Source organism: Cetorhinus maximus, chromosome 10 (genome assembly GCF_964194155.1).
Source record: "Cetorhinus maximus chromosome 10, sCetMax3.hap1.1, whole genome shotgun sequence".
Taxonomy (NCBI): Eukaryota; Metazoa; Chordata; class Chondrichthyes; order Lamniformes; family Cetorhinidae; genus Cetorhinus; species Cetorhinus maximus.
This window is the reverse complement of record NC_135888.1, coordinates 22,070,699-22,091,189: the sequence shown is the minus strand read 5'-3', so window position 1 is coordinate 22,091,189 and position 20,491 is coordinate 22,070,699. Positions and strand designations below refer to the sequence as shown.

At 45.3% G+C, this 20,491-nt stretch overlaps 1 protein-coding gene across 1 annotated transcript; it reads left to right on the top strand.

The window, feature by feature from the left end:
* The first annotated feature begins 254 nt into the window (after positions 1-254).
* On the top strand, positions 255-20,237 carry prrt1b (proline rich transmembrane protein 1B). Its single transcript, XM_078550124.1, has 4 exons — positions 255-406; positions 7,888-8,348; positions 14,472-14,603; positions 17,690-20,237. Exons 1-4 carry the CDS (start codon positions 397-399, stop codon positions 17,837-17,839), a joined length of 753 nt encoding a protein of 250 aa, XP_078406250.1. The 5' UTR covers positions 255-396; the 3' UTR covers positions 17,840-20,237.
* The last annotated feature ends 254 nt before the right edge of the window (positions 20,238-20,491 follow it).

Sequence of the window (20,491 nt, the reverse complement as noted above, 5' to 3'; positions counted from 1 at the left end):
TTGGCTCAAAGGTGGATGTACACTCTGCCTTTAGATAACAGGCCTTATCTCTTGTGAATAATTCATTTTGTGTGTGTGTGTCTGTGTGTATGTCTGTGTGTCGAGGGACTTTGTGCCAGGGCAAGGCAGGGCAGCAATGTACCAGATATCATGTTCCCTCGCTGTAACCTCCAGCCCTCCCTCAGTCACTCTGCTGGCTGCCTCTATCCTCCTGTCTCTGGGATTTACCTGTTTGCACACTGCTCTGCAAACATGCACTCTGTGACTTATTAATCCCATTGCACTGGCAGCACCAGCAGCTTCTCACTTTTCTCCTTTTTAGTCACAAGGAACATAAAACCAGCCCAGGAGCGACTGAGAGACGAGGGAGAAAGAGAGAGATAAGCAGCAACAGGAATGGAATCAGGTATTTCAGTTTTTTTTTCGCAGGTTGGCTGGAACTTGCCAAATGCCTATATTCTTGTTGACGTTGTTCCTGTTTCTCTTTAGCTGGCCTGTACATAGTTCAGTGAAGTATTAAATATCAGGTTTACACAGTGATCTCGTACCTCAGCACTGTGAGGCCATTCAATGTCCTCTCAATGGCTTCTCCCAGGGGAGGAGATGGAGACTAAAGGAATTTAAACCAGGGGATAGCATTTCTTTAATGTGGGGAAAGTTGAATTCGATGTATTATTGCACGTCCTGAATTTTAGTGCAAAAGACGGAACGAAAACCTGGAGCTGTTATTAACAAATTATTATATTTTTAGTTAACACCAGCAACACAACAAATGATAAAAGGCCTTCCTTCTTAACTGGGAGAAAATCGGAGTCCTGAAATACTACAGAGTCTCTCAGAGACTAACACTCGAGGACTGTTGGATGTTATTGCAAGGGGTAAATGCGGAGGTCAGAGGTGGGGTGACTTGGTGGTGTAACAGTACGGGATAGTTTGAACGAGTGGAGAAATCCAAATTCTCAATTCGTTTTCCAGGGTCTGTTGTGAGTGTTGAATTGTGTCCGTCAGTTCACAATCTCTGACTGTGGTTCAATGAAAGCCGATCTTTAGTGTAAATCATTTGTGAGGAGAGCTTCGGAGGAGCCTAAGGACATAAGGAATTGGAGCAGGAGTACATGGAATCACAGAATAGTCACAGCACTGAGCGAGGCCATTCGACCCATTGTGTCTGAGCTGGCTTTTTGTAAGAGCAACTCAATTAGTCCCACTACCCCCCGTCCCACCCTTTCCCGATAGCCTGGCAAATTTTTCCTTCTCAGAGAACAATTCGATTCCCTTTTGAAAGCCGTGACTGAATCTCCGTGTACCAGCCTCTCAGTGCATTCCAGAACCTAACCACCCGCTGCATTAAAAAAAATTCCTGATCTTGCCTTTGGTTCTTTGAAAGTTGTAGGAAGGAAATTCCAGAACTTAGGGCCCCAGGCAGCTGGAGACACAGCTGCCAATGGTGAAGTGACGGAAAATCAGGGGATGGTCAGGAGGCCGGAATTGGAGGAGCGCAGAGATCTCGGAGGGTTGTAAGGAAATTCTCTGTGTGAACCATGTCTGTCCTTGATTGATATGGTGATTCTCTGGGTGTACGTTCTTGGGCTTAGGATAGGCTATCTGATTGTGTCACGGTGACTTTAAACACGACGATAAAATATTAATCATTACATGCACAGCTGCTTCTTCCATTTATTATGATCAATTTATAAAACATCGCAATGAAGGGTTGGATAGGTAAACAATACAATATGAAAAGAAATCAAACAGTTACATCATCAGAAAAGAAGAAACGTCACAGGTAACGCAGGGGAATAAGCATCTGTCAGAAACAAATTCTTTACCCAGAGAGCTGAGAATGTGGAACTTGTTACCACAAGGAGTGGCTGAGGTGAATAGTAGCAACATATTGGAGGTGGTGGTGGTATAGTGGTAATGTCACGGACTAGTACTTCAGAATCCCAGACTATTTCTCTGGGGACATGAGTTCAAATCCCACCATAGCAGCTGGTGGAATTTAAATTCAATTAACATATCTGGAATCTAAAAGCTAGCCTATTGGTGACCATGAAACTCTTGTCGATTGTCATAAAAATCCATCTGGTTCACTGATGCCCTTTAGGGAAGGAAATCTGCTGTGCTTACCTGGTCTGGCCTACATGTGACTCAGACCCATAGCAATGTGGTTGACTCTTAAATGCCCTCTGAAATGGCCAAGCGAGACACTCAGTTGTATCAAACTGCTATGAAGCCGAAAAGGAATGAAACCGGACGGACCACCTGGTAAAGACCTAGGCACTGGCAACAACACTGGCACAGCCAGCCAGTTTGTAAGGAGGCAAAGTCCTCCTTAATAACATCTGGGTGCTTGAGCCAAAATTGGGAGAGCTGTCCCACAGACCCACCAAGCAACAGCCTGACATAGTCATACAGAATCATACCTTACAGATAATGTCCCAGACTCCACCATCACCATCCTTGGGTATGTCCCGTCCCACCAGCAGGACAGACCCACCAAGGGTGGCAGCACAGTGGTATACAGTCGGGAGGGAGTTGCCCTGGGAGTCCTCAACGTCAACTCTGGGCCCCATGAAGTCTCATGGCATCAGGTTAAACATGGACAAGGAAACCTCCTGCTGATTATCACGTACCGCCCTCCCTCAGCTGATGAATCAGTGCCCCTCCATGTTGGGCAGCACTGAGGGTGGCAAGGGCACAGAATGTAATCTGTGCCAGGGACTTGCGAACATACGAATTAGGAGCAGGAGTAGGCCACTCAGCCCTTCAATCCTGCTCTGCCATTCAACAAGATCATGGCTGATTTAATTGTAACCTCAACTCCACATTCCTGCCTAGCCTGGACAGCTTTTCACCCCTTGACTATCAGGAATCTATCCACCTCTGCCTTGAAAATATTCAAAGACCCTGCTTCCACCGCCATTTGAGGAAGAGAGTTCCAAAGACTCACTACCCTCTGAGAGAAAAAAAATTCTCCTCACCTCTGTCTTAAATGGGCGACCCCTTATTTTTAAACAGTGAGAGCTAGTATGGAATTCTCCCACAAGAGGAAACATCCTTTCCACATTGACCCTGTCAAGACCCCTCAGGATCTTATATATTTCAATCAAGTCGTCTCTTACTCTTCTAAACTCCAGCAGATACAAGCCTAACCTGTCCAACCTTTCCTCATAAGACAACCTACCTAATCTGGGTATTAGTTTAGTAAACCTTCTCTGAACTGCTTTCAATGCATTTACCTCCTTCCTTAAATAGGAGACTTCAATGCCCATCACCAAGAGTGGCTCAGTAGCACCACTAGTGACCAAGCTGGCCAAGTCTGGATGCTAGAATGGGCCTTCAGCAGGTGGTGAGGGAACCAACAAGAGGGAAAAACCTATTTGACTTCATCCTCACCAATCTACCTGTCGCAGATGCATTTGTCCATGACAGCATTAGTAGGAATGACGACCGCACAGTCGTTGCGGAGACAAAGTCCCAACTTCATATTGAGGATGCCTTCCATCGTGTTATGTGGCACTACCACCATGTTAAATTGGATAGATTTTGAACAGATCTAGCAGCTCAAGACTGGGCATCCATGAGGTGCTGTGGGCCATCGGCAGAAGCAGAATTGTACTTGAACACAATCTGTAACCTCATGGCCCGGCATATTCTCCCACTCTACCATTACCACTAAGCCAGGGGATCAATCCTGGTTCAATGAAGAGTGCAGGAGGGCATGCCAGGAGTAACACCAGGCATACCTAAAAATGAGGTGTCAACCTGGCAAAGCTACAACACAGGACTACTTGCGTGCCAAACAGCATTAGCAGCAAGTGATAGACAGAGTTCAGCGATCCCACAACCAGCGGATCAGTTCTAAGCTCTGCAGTTCTGCCACATCCAGTCGTGAATGGTGCTGGACAATTAAACAACTCACTGGAGGAGGAGGCCCCACAAATATCCCCATCCTCAATGATGGCGGAGCCCAGCACAGCAGTGCAAAAGATAAAGCTGAAGCATTTGCAACATCCTTCAGCCAGAAGTGCTGAGTGGATGATCCATCTCGGCCTCCTCCGGAGGTCCCCAGCATCACAGATGCCAGTCTTCAATTTGATTCACTCTACATAATATCAAGAAATGGCTGAAGGCACTGGATACTGCAAAGGCTATGGGCCCTGGCAACATTCCAGCAATAGTACTGAAGATTTGTGCTCCTTAGCCAAGCTGTTCCAGTACAACTACAATACTGGCAGCTACCTGGCAATGTGGAAAATTGCCCAGGTATGTCCTGTCCACAAAAAGCAGGACAAATCCAAGTACTTCTTGATCATCAGTAAAGTAATGGAAGGGGTCATCAACAGTGCTATCAAGCAGCACTTGCTTAGCAATAACCTGCTCACTGATGCCCAGTTTGGGTTCTGCCAGGGCCACTCAGCTCCTGATCTCGTTACAGCCTTGGTTCAAACATGGGCAAAAGAGCTGAACTCCAGAGGTGAGGTGAGAGTGACTGCCCTTGACATCAAGGCAGCATTTGACTGAATGTGGCACCAAGGAGCCCTAGCAAAACTGGAGTCAATGGGAATCAGGAGGAAAACTCGCCACTGGCTGGAGTCATACCTAGCACAAAGGAAGATGATTGTGGTTGTTGGAGGTTTTTAATCTCAGCTCCAGGACATCACTGCAGGAGTTCCTAAGGGTAATGTCCTTGGCCCAACCAACTTCAGCTGCTTCATCAATGACCTTCTCTCCATCATAAGTTCAGAAGTGGGATGTTCGCTGATGATTCACAGTGTTCAGCAGCATTCGCGACTCCTCAGATACTGAAGCAGTCCATATCCAAATGCAGTAAGACCTGGACAACATTCAGGCTTGGGCTGATAAATGGCAAGTAACATTCACGCCACACAACTGCTAGGCAATGACCATCTCCAACAAGAGAAAATCTAGCCATTGCCCCTTGACATTCAATAGCATTACCATAGTTAAATCCCCCACTATCAACATCCTGGCAGGATTCAAACCCAGGTCCTCAGAGCATTACCCTGGGTCTCTGGATTACTAGTCCAGCGACAATACCACTACACCATCACCTCCCCAAAGTCTGTCCACCATCTACAAGGCACAAGTCAGGAGTGTGATGGAATACTCCCCACTTGCCTGGATGAGTGCAGCTCCCACAACACTCAAGAAGCTTGACACCATCCAGGACAAAGCAGCCCACTTGATTGGCACCACATCCACAAACATTCACTCCCTCCACCACTGACGCACAGTGGCAGCAGTGTGTATCATCTACAAGATGCATTGTAGGAATTCACCAAGGCTCCTTTGACAACACCTTCCAAACCCACGACCTCTACCATCTAGAAGGACAAGGGTAGCAGATAGGTGGGAACACCACCAACTGGAAGTTCCCTCCAAGCCACTCACCATCCTGACTTGGAAATATATCGCCGTTCCTTCACAGTCGCTGGGTCAAAATCCTGGAGCTTCCTCCCTAACAGCACTGTGGGTGTACCTACACCACATAAACTGCAGCGGTTCAAGAAGGCAGCTCATCACCTCCTTTTTAAGGGCAATTAGGATGGGCATTAATGCTGGCCCAGCCAGCGAAGCCCACATTCCATGAACTAATAAAAAAAGAATTAAGGTTAAGCTAGATAAATACATGAGGGAGAAAGGAATATCAAGACATGGTGAAGGGATGAGATGAAGAAGAGCAGGAGGAGGCTTGCGTGGAATGTAAACATCAGTATGGACCAGCTGGGCTGAGTGGTCTGTTTCTGTTCTGCATGTTCTATGTAATCCAACATCAATCCTAATCTTCCCCATTGACGTTTCCTTTAATTAAACAGCAGACCTAATGATTCAACTTGTAAGAAATTTCAATGGGGGCCAGGGCCCCCAATATTCCTCTCACCGACATGTAACCTTTTTCAAATAGACTCCTATGAGGTTGCTCACAATAAATTGGAGTATTCAACAGGATTGGTATACTGAGTAACAATTAGCAACGCTTCACTCTGTTGCTAGGGCGCAGCTTCATCCTGTTGCTAGGGTGGGGCCTTCATCCCGTTGCTAGGGTAGGGCTTCATCCTGTTGCTAGGGTGGGGGCTTCATCCTGTTGCTAGGGTGGGAGCTTCATCCTGTTGCTAGGGTAGGGCTTCATCCTATTGCTAGGGTGGGGCTTCATCCTGTTGCTAGGGTGGGGCTTCATCCTGTTGCTAGGGTGGGGCTTCATCCTGTTGCTAGGGTGGGACTGTGTGCATTCTGGGTGTTTCTTTCAGGCCACAAGGCCTTAGCATACCGTTACATCCTGAGGTTAAATGGAAGACAATGGGGGTGATTTTGACTTCGAGCAATGGTTTTTTTTTAATCCATTCACAGGATGTGGACATCGCAGACATGGCCAGCTTTAATTGTCAATCACTGGGTGGCTTGCTGAACCATTGCAGAGAGTAGTTAAGGGTCGACAACATTACTGTGGATCCAGATGGCAGATTTCTTTCCCCAAACAATGTTAGTGAACAAGATGGGTTTTCCTGACAATGGTGGTTACCATCACTGATAGTAGCTTGTTTTTAAACTCCAGGTTTATTTAATTCACTGATTTTAAATGCTCAGTTGGCATGGTGAAATTTGACCTCCTACCTCTAGATTATTAGTCCTGGTTTCTGGATTATTAGTCTAGTAATATGGCCGTTGCAGAACAATTGCCGCTTAATCACCCCTTGTTTTACAGTTCTCCCTATCTCTGTTGAACTTTGATGGAAATAAAACTCAGACGAGATGTATCATGGGGCCACTGGCAACCAATCTAATATTGCCCGTTTTACACTATTATCTCTAATTGCACGTTAGGTTGACTGATGGAGAATTTTCTCAGTAGATTGGCCACTATCTATTTCTAAGATACCAGACATGAAGAATCCAACAGGTTTTCCCTCACATCCCCCACCCACGCCCGAAACCTTAAATCTCTGTCCATTAGTCCTTGCACCATCAGCCAACAGGAACAGCTTTTCTTTGTCTAGTTCCAACTCTTGGCTTTTTCTGTTTTCAACACTTAAACATAAACCTTGCACGTGGTAACAAATTGTAATGCTGGAAGTGCCTCGGGGCCTCAAGAGGAAGTGACTTCCATCATTATTCAGCTGAACTGAGGGTTTTATTATTAAATTTGATATGTCAAACTGGAAACCTATCTTGTCCTATATTACACATATAAAATGTTCAAAAGTAAGCTTTTATATTAAAAATAATCACCTTAAGGATAATCCTTGGCTGCCTTTCACAGTTAGTAAAGGTCAGGTATTTCCAGTGTGGTGTATTAAAGGCAAGAGCTAATGTTGATGGTGATGGTGCTAATGATTTGAATCAGCTTATTAAACCAACAACCTGTCAGAATACACCAGACATTTACTTTTGGAGACAGTCTGGATCTTTTTTTTAATTCATTCATGGGATGTGGAAGTCACTGGCTAGGCCAGCATTTGTTGCCCATCCCTAATTGCCCTCAAACTGAGTGGCTTGCTGGGCCATTTCAGAGGGCAGTTAAGAGTCAACCGCATTGCTGTGGATCTGGAGTCACATGTAGGCCAGACCGGGTAAGGACGGCAAATTTCCTTCCCTAAAGGGCATCAGTGAACCAGATGGGTTTTTACAGCAATTGATGATAGTTTCACGGTCACCATTACTAAGACTAGCTTTCAATTCCAGTCCTTTTTTCTATTAATTCAATTTAAATTTATTCCAATCTATTCAAAACTGTGCATAATTTCATAATAGTGTCTATGGTTTGAAAGTACTTCATTGGCTGAAAAGCGTGATGGGAGACCCTGAAAGGTGCTATATAAATGCAAGTTCTTTTGCAGCTTCTTATATTTTGGATTCTTTCAGGCACAGCAGGGAGAGAAAATGGACTCCAAGAACAGGAGCAATCGGGGAGCAATCAGAATGGAGAGGAAAGGACACCAGAAAATGCAGGACAGACAGGGGTTGTGGCAATGGTTACCCAATCTATTGAACTCAGTGAAGACCCTCCAAATCCTCAGAACAATGGGATTAACTCTACAGAAAACATTGGAAGGTACCACCAAGTTGTTAACTGTACACCTCAGCCAAAGGTTACTAGTGAGGTGGAACAAGCTGTGAATACACTGGGCTGCTGTGTCAATAGGGCCTATGTGGGAGAACCTCCTCCATATTCACCACCAGATCCAAAGACTATTCATCTACTCTACCCTTCATATGGGAGCTCTTTCACTGGACAATTACCTGTTATGTACCAGCCAGGCACACAGGATCAAGTCTTTTACCAGCATCAACAATCCCTCCCTGGGTCCTGTCCTTTCTCAATTGTAAGTTGTGACTGAGATATTAGTTCTTTTAATTATCCATTATTGGAGTGAAAACGATCTTCAGTTATTTGGGTTGAAGTCACTTATTCTGAAGGAGTATGAGTCCCGTGTGAGGACTGATTGGGCAAGTCTGAATTGAACTGTCAAAGTTGCGGGTACCCCAACAGGACTGAAATCGACTTTCCAGCACTTGCTCATTTCAGGAAACTGATTAATACCTGGTCATTTTATCATTGATAAATTCTGACCAATCAGTAAGCAGCATTTCCAAATTATTGGGTAGTTAACAGACTTGCTCACAGATCTTACAGCCACTATTACAGGGGAAATCCCCCGGGCTCCTGGTCAGTAATTTACCTCTCAACCAACATCTGAAAATGGACAACCTGATCATTGTCATGTTATTCTTTGTGGGAGCTTGCTGTGTGCAAACTGGCTGTCGTGTTTCATACGTTACAACAGTGACTACATTTTAGATGAATTCCATTGGCTGTAAAGGGCTTCAGGACGTCCTGAGAGCTGCCGTAGAAATGCAAATATTCCTTTTAATCTGTTCACACTCTCTGCATTATAGTCATTACAGTCTGGTAGGATACCATTCAGCCCCTCATGCTCATGCCAGCTCTCTATGGAGCGATCCAGTCAGTCCCATTCCCTCGCTTTATCCCCGTAGCCCTGCAAGCTTATTTCCCTCGAGTGTCCAGCCAATTTCCTTTTGAAATCATTCATCGCCTCCGCTTCCACAACCCTCGTGGGCAGCAAGTTCCAAGTTGTTAACACTTGCTGCGTAAAAAGGTTTTTCCTCACCACCCTCCCTGCCCCCCCGCATCTCTTGCCAAAACCTTAAATCTCTGCCCCTTAGCCCTTGTACCATCAGCCAATGGGAACAGCTCTTCTTTGTTGACCTTAGCCGAACCATCAGTCCAGCCTTGGCCGAGATCAGAGCATGAGAACTGGGAGCAGGAGTAGGATATACACCCCCTCAAACCTGCCCCGCCATTCAGTAAGATTATGGATGACCTTCTACCTCAACTCCACTTTCCTGGTCAAATACCTTTAGGCCAGCCTCCAACAGGATTCAGCTGGGGAGCTTCCTGAAGTGTCTGACTCAGTTATTCACTGCATGGACTCACTGAGCAGCTGTGGGTGGGGTGGCTGATGGTAATCCTGTAACGTTGCTTTATCCAATGGCTGACCCAGTGACACAATCAGCAGCCAATGGAAGGCTGTGTAATCCAGTTTGCGCTACTCATCCCCTTCAGGCAGCGGTAAGTGGAACTCTAAACTGACACCCGAACTTTGCTTGTTACACACCTTTGCTGAACTCTTGATCTGTGAGAAGAATTCAAAATAAAGAGAGAAAATGGAGCCGTAGAATGATACAACACACAAGGAAGCCATTCAGCCCATTGAATTCGAATGCCCTAGATATCTGTAGTGGTTCAGTTGGTGTAACTCTTGCCTTTGGGTCAGAAGGTTGGGGGGTTCAAGTCCCACTCCATAAATTTGAGTATAAAACCCAGACTGAGATTCCCAGTGTAGTGCTGAGGGAGTACTACATTGTCAGAGGCACTGTCTTTCGGACTAGATAATTAAACCGAGGCTCTGCCTGCCCTCTTAGGTGGATGTAAGAGATCCTACAGCCCTATTTTGAGGAAGAACAGAGGGGTTGTCTCCAGAATCCTGGCTGATGTTTAACCCTCAACCAAAATCACTGAATCAGATTTATCACATTGCTATTTGTGGGATCTTGCTGTGTTGAAATTGACAGATGCTTTTCTCACATTACAACAGTGACTACACTTCAAAAAAAATATTTAATTGCATGCTGCATAGTCCCAAGGTTGCCCCCCACCCCCCACCCCCCACCCCCGCCCCCGCCATAGACAACGTTGGAGAAAGCATCTTGCTTTAAAGCCCGTAATGTTCACTTGTAAGAGACTTGTAGGATATAATTTTAGAGCAGTGGACTTCAGTCAGGAGAGCTAAATTCTGATTCTGTGACATTTCCACCGAGTCAGTCTCGCTTGGTTTACGAGGGACTGGGAGGGAGGGTGAGAGAGAAGAGGCAGGAGAAACATCAACCAGCGGGATTGTCGATGAAAGTGGAGACGGCCAGATGTTTGGTTCACTTTCTCCTCCTGGTTAAAATGGTAGTTCTACATGGCAGGGAAGCCAGGTGGGGGGAGGGAGGGTTGGGTGGGGGCTGGAGGGGTGAGTTGGGGCTGGGGGGAGTGGTGGGGGAGTGGGCGGCAGGGTTGGGGGTGCATGAGCATGGGGCGGCAAGGAAGAAAGTAGAAAAAAATTATAAGGAGAAAGATTGGGAAAATGTTTTCATTTAATTTGGCTGATTGTTTTTTTAACCCATCGGTCACTCACTTTACAAATCAGTATAAAGCCTATAAATGTTCAACACTATAGTTAAGTCTTGTTATTTTTTTGGTCTGACTAGGTTAAAATTTCCCTGTGAAAACAGGACCAGCACCTCAGAGATTAATGGGTAAAAACTCCAGACTGTCCTGAAGTTACTTATTAATTATAGCACAGGACCAGGCCATTTGACCCAGTTGGTCGATGCTGGCCATTTATGCTCCACTTGAACATAGGAACAGACCATTCAGCCCTTCAATCCTGCTTCCCCATTCAATAAGATCATGGCGGATCTGATTGTGGTCTCAGCTCCGCTTTCCTGTCGGCTCCCAGAACCCCTGACTCCTTTGTCTATCAGAAACCTGTCTAACTCAGCCTTGAATTAATTCAATGACCCAGCCTCCACTGTTCTCCGGGGAAGAGAACTCCACAGACTAAAAACCCTCTGAGAGAAAAAAATTCTCCTTATCTCTGTCTTACAAAGGAGATCCCTTATTCTTAAACCATACCCCCTAGCCCTAGCCTCTCCCATAAGAGGAAACATCTTCCCAGTAAGTTCCACCCCTCCTGCTCTTTACCCATTGTCCTGCAAATCTTCTTGTTCAAATATACATCCAAATTCCATTTGCAAGTTCCTATTGAATCTGCTTCCATGGCTCTTTCAGACTGCATGTTCCAGATAACTCACTGTATAACTTCTGAACCCCTCTTGTCCTTTGCCAGTTATCTCTCAATCAATGCAACCAGACATAGAGTTATCTTATTTGCTGGGATCTTGCTGTGTACAGTTTGCTTGCTGCATTCCCCTCCATTTAATTTCAAAAAATACCAAAATAAAATGCTGCAGATGCTGGAAACCTGAAATAAAAACAGAAAACCCTGGAAGTACTTGGCAGGTCAGGCAGTGTATGTGGAAAGAGAAACAGAGTTAATGTTTCAGGTCAATGATCTTTCATTAGAATCTTGTGCTGAATGTAATGTTTGGGGTACAAATTTGGTGATAAATATATGAAATTGGACCTCCAGGTTTTCACATTTTATTCCCTATTCATCTCCTTGTCAGGTGGCTTGTGATATTCACAAAACTCTGTGTTGCTGTTTTGATGATAGGATCAGATCGACATCATAGTTTAATTGACATGAGCTTGTGTAGGTGTGTGTTTGTGAGACTGTGGGATGATGGTGGGGTGTGATAGTGTGTGTGTGTGAGCATGCGTGGCTGTGTGTGTGGGTGTGGGTGTGAGAGTGTGTGTGTGAGAGCACATCTGTGTGTATGTGTGTGTGTCTGTACGTGTGGATGTGTGTCTGTGTTTGTGTGTGTTTGTTTGTGTGTGAGCGTGTGTGTGTTTGTGTAGATAGTGTGTGTGTGTGTATGTAAATGTGCGTGTGTGTGTGTGTATGTGTCTGTGGTTGTGTGTGTGTGTGTTTGTGGTTGTGGGAGTGTGTGTCTATGTGTAGGTGTGTGTCTGTGTGTGTATGGCGGGGTTGAGAATGTGATTATGTGTGTTTGTGTGTGTAAATGTGCGTGTGTGTGTGTGTGTATGTGTCTGTGGTTGTGTGTGTGTGTGTGTTTGTGGTTGTGGGAGTGTGTGTCTATGTGTAGGTGTGTGTCTGTGTGTGTATGGCGGGGTTGAGAATGTGATTATGTGTGTTTGTGTGTGTCTGTGTGATAGAGGCTCACCATACACATCACAGGGATCTGCTGTAAGTTCAGTGCAAGTGGGTCATTCAACTCTGATCTATTGGAAAGTCCAGAGCTAAATACAGGAAGCTTAATTTACAGTACTGGCACATGATTAACCGAAACTTTCCCCTTTGATAACTCTACCCCAGACCTAGTAAAGTCCCATGTCACCACTTAAACCAATCAGATTGAGCCAACAAGCTTTAACCCTAATACAAAAATAAAATACTGCGGATGCTGGAAATCTGAAATTAAAACAGAAAATGCTGGAAAAGCTCAGCATCTGTAGAGAGAGAAACCGAGTTAACGTTTTTAGCGATGACCATCAGCCTGTGTCTGTTTCTCTCTCGGGATACTGCTTGACCGAGTACTAGGAGCATTTCCCTGTGTTAAGCTGTCAGTCATGGCTCAGTGGGTAATGTTCCAAACCTTGGAATCATAAGGTCCTGGGTTCAAATCCCACTCCAGGGCTTCAGCACAAAAATCACAGCTGACATTCTGGTGTGGTACTGAGGGCGTGCTGCACTGTTGGAACTGCTGTCTTTTAGATGAGGTGTTAAACCAAGGGAGCCCATCTGTCTGAGATCCCATGGCACCATTTTGAAGGAGAGAAGGGGAGTTTTCCCTGGTGTCCTGGTCAATATTTATCCCTCAATCAACACCACAAAAACATATTATCAGGTCATGTCACATTGCTGTTTGTGGGAGCTCGCTGTGTACAACTTGGCTGCCACATTTCCAATGTTACAGCAGTGACTACGTATCAAAAAGTACTTTATTGGCTGTAAAGCACTTTGAGATGTTCGATGGGTGTGAAAAGCTCTATGAAAATGCAAGTCTTTCTTTTGCGAGAATCTCAAAGGGGATGATCTATCCAGCTCTCCTATTCTCATGAGGGAATATTAAGGAGTAAACATGACTTCATTAACTTTAAGATGAACACAAATTTCCAATTTCCATTCACAGAATCACGGAATTGTTACATGGGAGAAGGAGGCCATTTGGCCCATTGTGTCTGCACTGGCTCTCCGAATGAACAATTCACTCATTGCCATTCCCCCACCTTGTCCCCATAATCCTGCACATTTTTCATTTTTCGATAACAGCCTAATTCCTTTTTGAATGCCTTAATTGAACCTGCCTCCACCACACTCTCAGGCAGTGCATTCCAGACCTTAGCCACTCGCTATGTGAAAAAAGATTTTCCTCATCTTGCTTCTGCATCTTTTACTAAGGACTTTAAATCTGTGCCCTGCCGTTCTCAATTCTTTCACAAGTGGGAGCAGTTTCTCCTTATGTAACTCTGTCCAGCCCCTCATGATCTTGAATACCTCCATCAAATCTCCTCTCAGCCTTCTTATCCTCCAATCTCGTGAATCTTTTCTGCACTCTCTCCAGTGCCTTCACATCCTTCCTAAAGTGCGGCACCCAGAACTGGATGCATTACTCCAGCTGAGGCCGAACTAGTGTCTTATACAAGTTCAACGTAACCTCCTTGCTCTTATATTCTATGCCTATGTATTGATGCACTGATATCCAATGGCTTGTCTGGTAAAATAGTGTGCATCATGGTAATACACCTGATCTCGGCAATAGCCTAATTAAATTGCCCAGTCACTGTATTGTTCCACTAATATCTTCAATCAATGCTTAACATGGGCTGAAGTTCCAATTTGGCAGTCAATGCATCAACAACAGCGTGCATTTATGTAGCGTCTTTAACGTTGCAAAATGCCCCAAGGCACTTCACAGGATCATTATCAAACAAGACATGACACTCAGCCACGTTAGGAGATATTAGGACAAATGGCCAAAAGCGTTGTCAAGGAGGTAAGTTTTAAGGAGCGCCTGAAACAATAACAGCGAGTTGGAGAGGTGTAGGGAGGGAATTCCAGTGTTTTGGGCCTAGGCCAAAGGCTCTGCACCAATGGTGGAGTGATTAAAATCAGGGAAGAATAAGGTGTCAATAATTGGTGGATTTTGGAGGGTTATGGAGCTGGAGAAGGTTACGGAGACGGTGAGGGGGTGGATGCTCCAATTGATGTCTACTTTTTACCTATCCCTTGCAGTATAATTATCCGTTACCTGGAGTGCAACATGAACAGAGACGTGTACCTAAGGACTACATGGTGGAATCTGTTCTAGTGACGGTATTCTGCTGCCTGCTATCAGGGATTCTGGCCATCATTTTCTCACACGAGGTAGGAGCCATTGGGCCTATTTCCAACACCTACTTTTTTCAATTTAATTGGATTTATGGCCAGGGGCGTTAATGATTAAATCCTGGATTATGGCTGAACACTACCATGTGGCCAATGATGGTCGATTGTATCCTCCTCATCATCAGAAACCATGCTGTTACCTTCCAGAAGTAAACCATCTATACCAGCTCACCTGCTCTGTCAAAGAGCTTGCCCAGTCATGAAGAAGCCATAACTTAGAAACGTAGAAAATTTACAGCATAAAAGGAGGCCATTCGGCCCATCATGTCTGCCAGCCAGAAAAGAGCCTAATCTCACTTCCCCGCTCCTGTTCTGTACCCTGTAGGTTACAGCACTTCAACTGCAGATCCTAGTGTTTTTTTAAATGAGATGACAGCTTCTGGCTCTGCCCCCTTTTCAGACAGTGAGTTCCAGACCCCCGGGTGAAAAGAATACTCCACCTCCACCCTCTAATACTTCTGCCAACTATTTGAAATCTCCGTGCCCTGGTTATTGAGCTCTCTGCCAAGGGAAGTAGTTCCTTCCTATACACTCAATCTAGGCCTCACATGGTTTTATACACCTCATTTAAATCTTCCCTCATCCTCCTCCCTTCCAAAGAAAGCAACCCCAGTCTATCCAATCGCTAAAATTCTTCATTCCTCAATAACATCTTTGTAAATCTCCTCAGTGCCCTCTCTGGTACGATCACATCCTTCCTGTAATGCGGTGACCTGAACTGTACACAGTACTCTAGTTGTCACCTAACTGGTGTTTTATCCAGTTCCAACATAACCCCTCGCTGCTCCAGATTCCTCAGGATAAACATTGGGAAGACATTGTCTTCTGCTCCTTCCATACGCCCCACAAACTGACTCTACCTTGCCATCCACCGCTTGCCTTGTCTAACCCTTTGAACTTTGCAAATCCACTGCTGCCTTGGCTGTCTTCCCGTTCTCCTTCACCCAGTAACTTCAGCTGATCTAAAACCCTGCTGCCTGCATCCAGCTGCGCATCACCTTCCACTCTGCCTGACCCTGCTTCCTCCACACCTCAACGGTAAAAGACTCAGCCTTGTATTTATCCATGGCTTCGCCCCTCCCCATCTCTGTAACCTCCTCCAATCCTACAACCCTTTGGGATTTATTTGATTCTGGATTCTTGTGCATGTTGTGTTACCTTTGATGACTGTGCTTACTCTCCATAAACCCCCCTGCCTCTCCACCCCGTCTCCTCCTCTAAGACCCTCTTTGATACCCATATCTTTGACCAGCTTTTGGTCAGTCCGCCCAACCTCTCCCTCTGTGGCTCCACGTACAGTTTCCCCTGTGAAGATCCTTGGGGTGTTTTTCTGCATTAAAGGCACTGTATAAGTGCAAGTTGTTGGGGAAATGCTGTCACACGGAGCATGTTTCAATTGGAACTGGAGTTGGGTGCAGCTGCATATAGATACTGATTGGGAGATAGATGGACCAGAATACAAGGGGATAGAAATCATGCTGCAGCTATACAAAGCCTTGGTTTAGACCACACCTGGAGTCACTGTAAGCAGTTCTTGGCACCATACCTTAGGAAGGATATATTGGCTTTGGAGAGAATGCAACATCCAATCAGATTTACGAGTTACACAGGGCACGAGTGAGACCACATATAGAGTACTGTGTACAGTATTGGTCACCTTATTTAAGGAAGGATGTAAATGCGTTGGAAACAGTTCAGAGAAGGTTTACTAGACTAATACCTGGAATGGGTGGGCTGTCTCATGAGGAACGGTTGGACAGACTAGGCTTGTATCTGTTGGAGTTTAGAAGAGTAAGAGGCAACTTGATTGAAACATGTAAGATCTTGTGGGGTCTTGACAGGGTGGATGTGGATAGGATGTTTCCTCTTGTGGGAGAATCTAGAACTAAAATAAGGGGTCGCCCATTTAAAACGGAGATGAGGTGAAATTTTTTCACTCAGAGGGCTGTGAGTCTTTGGAACTCTCTTTCTGAAAAGGCGGTGGAAGCAGAGACTTTGAATATTTTTAAGGCAGAAGTGGATAGATTCTCGGTAAGCAAGGGGGTGATAGGTTATGTGGGGTAGACGGGATGCAGATTTGAGGTCACTATCAGATCAGCCATCATCTTATTAAATGGCGAAGCAGGCTTGAGGGGCTGAATGGCCTACTGCTCCTTTTCGTATGTTTGAGAATGATACCTGGAGCCCAAGGGTTAAATTGGTTGGGGAGTCTGGGACTAGGCGGCAGTGTGTAAAAATTAGAGCCAGAGCTTTCAGAAGTGAAATTAGGAAACACTTCTACACACAAAAGGTGGTAGAAGTTTGGAACTCTCTTCCTCAATGTCAGCTGATGTGAGATCAATTGTTAAATTTAAATCTGAGATTGGTTGATTTTGGCTATCGAGAGGTACTGAGGGATACGGGACAAAGGCATTGTCAAGGCAAAGTTAGGTCGCAAATGAACCTCATTGAATGGCAGGATGGACTTGAGGGGCTGAATGGCCTCCTCCTGTTTCTATACTCCAATGTTCTTGTGAGACCTGTAGACAAATACCAGTAGGTTTGGTCTTTTATTTTTGCACTAATTCAGTAAGAGTGGCTGGATAGATTTTCTGTCTCTTTGACGATTGCTGTTATTACTGCTAGAGGTTCGATCAAATCAGACAGTGGAGACTGTTCTTCAACAGCAGACACAGCCTTGAATGAAGCACAATGTCTTCCAGCTAAACACTGGCAAGACCATTGGCTCCTGTCAGAAGTTTGTACCCCCACCCTGCTGGCTCCACGACCCCTCCCTGGCCCTCACACCTAACTGAGATCGTAGGATACTCACAGCAGGAGGTCCCAGTCTAGCTCAGGAACGGGAACTGAACTAGAACAAGAAACCTGAACTGGAATTGGCCAAAAATCATTCATCACCCCCTTAAAATTTCCAACGCCCTTAGCCTTCACCCCGAGTACTCCAATCACTGGGTAAAGAATTTTGGGGTTGGTGTTGATGATAGCTGGGTATTGGATTCTCCCCATTACCAGCCTGTGTTTGAACTTCTCAGTCTGTTAATCATTCGTTGCCTTTTCTCATGCAGACACGGATGGCGATTCAGAGAGGAGACCACATTCATGCAGAGAGCACCTCGAAGAAGGCACGGGTGCTGGTGTTGTTCAGCCTGCTGTTTGGTGTCTTTATTTCAATTGGGTGGGTGATCTACGTGGTTGTGGCACTTTACTTTGCGTAATGCAGACTTGTGACCAATCCAGGATAGCGTGGCATCCCATTGGGTAAATCCCCCTGTGCTTTGCGAATGAATTGTGTTAATAATATGGACCTCGAGTTTATCCACTATGAAGATTCAATGATACTGCATAGATGGAGTTCAGTTTCCCAAGTTCACCTACATCTTTTCCTTCACTCATTCTCAGGATGTGGGGGTCACTGGCTGGGCCAGCATTTATTGCGCATCCCTAATTGCCCTTGAGAAGGTAATGGTGAGCTGCCTTCTTGAATCGCTGCAGTCCATGTGGTGTAGGTACACCCACAGTGCCGTTAAGGAGAGAGTTCCAGGATTTTGACCCAGTGACAGTGAAGGAACAGTGATATATTTCCAAGTCAGGATGGTGAGTGGCTTGGAGGGGAACTTGCAGGTGGTGATATTCCCATGTGTCTGCTGCCCTTGTCCTAGGGGCTAGAGGTCACGGGTTTGGAAGGTGCTGTCGAAGTAAACAGAGGGGAAATATATTCAAGCCGAGATTATTACCTCATTATCCTCTTTTATGACTTTCTGGCTGTAGTCGCAGACTCTTCACTAGAAACAGGGAGAATAATTACTGTTCCTTGTGCCACCCAAAAATATAGCAACAGCAGCAGCTCATCAGAGGGAAATCTAGGGCTTTATAACCCATTAGATGATTCACTGATCACACGTATACAGCATCAACTGAATGGTCCCAATGTGGCTCCACAGACACCTGGACAGGCAGATACACTCACTGTCCGGTGAGGTCTGAGTCACAGGAAAACACGGCTTTTGATCCCAGTTTGAATAGTTAGCTGCAGCGGCAGTAAGACTGGAATTCTCCTCAGCAACCCCTTTAGAATCAGTGTGGGAGTGAGTGAGGTGTAAATCAGCCTGGATTCACACTCAAGGTTGTTATCCAGTAACACCTGATGGAAAATGTGTGCATGTGGGGGATTGGTTTTAGATGCGATGCCTCCCTTGGTTGAGTGGCCAAGGCATGCTGTCGGGGCTCATACGTTACGGAGAGTGTTGGATCCCGGGGAAATGAACCCTGATGTGACCCAGAAGTGAAGAAACTACCAAAAAAGGTCTAAAGAAAAGATCTCCCTTCTGATCTGACGGTTCCCTGGTGTAATCACATTGAGCCAACATTACGTTGTGGTAACACCAGCGCCCTTGGGAATCGGGACTTGCTGGGCACTGCCAGGCAGCCTGGAATTCCATTCAACATCGAATAGCCATGTTCAAGGTCAGTGTTGGCTGCAGCCATGAATAGTTAGGCAGCCACGATGTTAGGAATTGGGCCTTGCCAGTAACGCTCACATCCCAGGAAAGAATAAAAGAAATTAGAGGGTGCCTGGAACGACACAAGAAAGTTTTGCTGAAAGGTTTCCTTATCATGGAACAAATGAAGTTTCCTTCATCCAGTGAAGGAAGGGTACATAATGCGCTAACATTTGTCTAGCACTTCCCTTCACTGGATCAATATTGGAGGCCATGGAAGGGTAGATGGGACCTGGTTTGCGAAAGGAGATGGTTTAATGGCCATTTCTGATTCCATGCTCCCTTGTGTTGCCAGCCCTCCAGGAATGGCCTGGAGTCTCCAAAAATTGAAGATTAATTTCCTGTGATGAAACTTGGGAGGACATTAAAATGATCATAATCAGTTTCATTTTAATTTTTGAGCATTTTCACTTACAGGGGAAAATGCTGTTTCACTTGGCAGGGCAGTTGGAGACAGGAGGTGATATAAACTCCGGGAATAGTTTTAACCAAAGTTGGCAACTCTCAGACTATGTCTAGTAAATCCTTCCTGGGCCTAGTCAACATGAAAGCCTGCTCTCTCAGGAACAGATTTTGATTAGTCACAAGGGATTCGGAATGGCTGATAGTAATTTTTAGTGCAGCGTGTGGAGCCTGGAATCGTTGAGATCTGTAGTACACAGCAGGGCTTGTTCAAATCTTGAGGACTTAAAGCTTTTCCACCCAGCCAGTTCGGTACTGTGAAAAAGGAGGAATTGTCTTAAAAATTGACTGCTGTTCATTGTCTTCCAAATTGTTATTAGTCAAGAAGTGATGGTCTGGAACTAACAATTGCAATAACAGCAATCTGTTAACCCTGGGCTATTGTCAGTTTCCGCTAGAGGCACCTTGATACGGCCTAAGGTCCATGTGGGGTTGCCAACTCCTCTAGGTTTGCCCTGGAGTCTCCAGGGATTGAAGATTAATCTTCGGACACAGTGGCACGCAGGAGAAAAATCATTGGGACATTTTATTTAAAAATGGTCTTTTTCATTCTCTTTAAGCATTTTTGTTCAGCTATAAAGATATTGAAGAAGGTGGAAACAAGCCTGTTTCACTAATAAGATTAACCCAATCCAGTATGCTTTATTCCGATTGGTCAAGGTGACTCCAGGACTGCCCTGGAGGGTTGGCAACCGTAGGACAACATAGTTCATCAGGAATGGTTAGATGGAATTTTCCAGCACAGAAACAGGCAGGTCTATGCTGGTGTTTCTGCTCCACACAAATCTCCTCCCACTTTACTTCATCTCATCCTATCAACATATCCTTTCTCCTGATAACAGAGGCTGTGGAGGGGTCCCAGAATTCCCCATCACTTCTCAATTTCAATCCCTGTTGTCTTCCAGT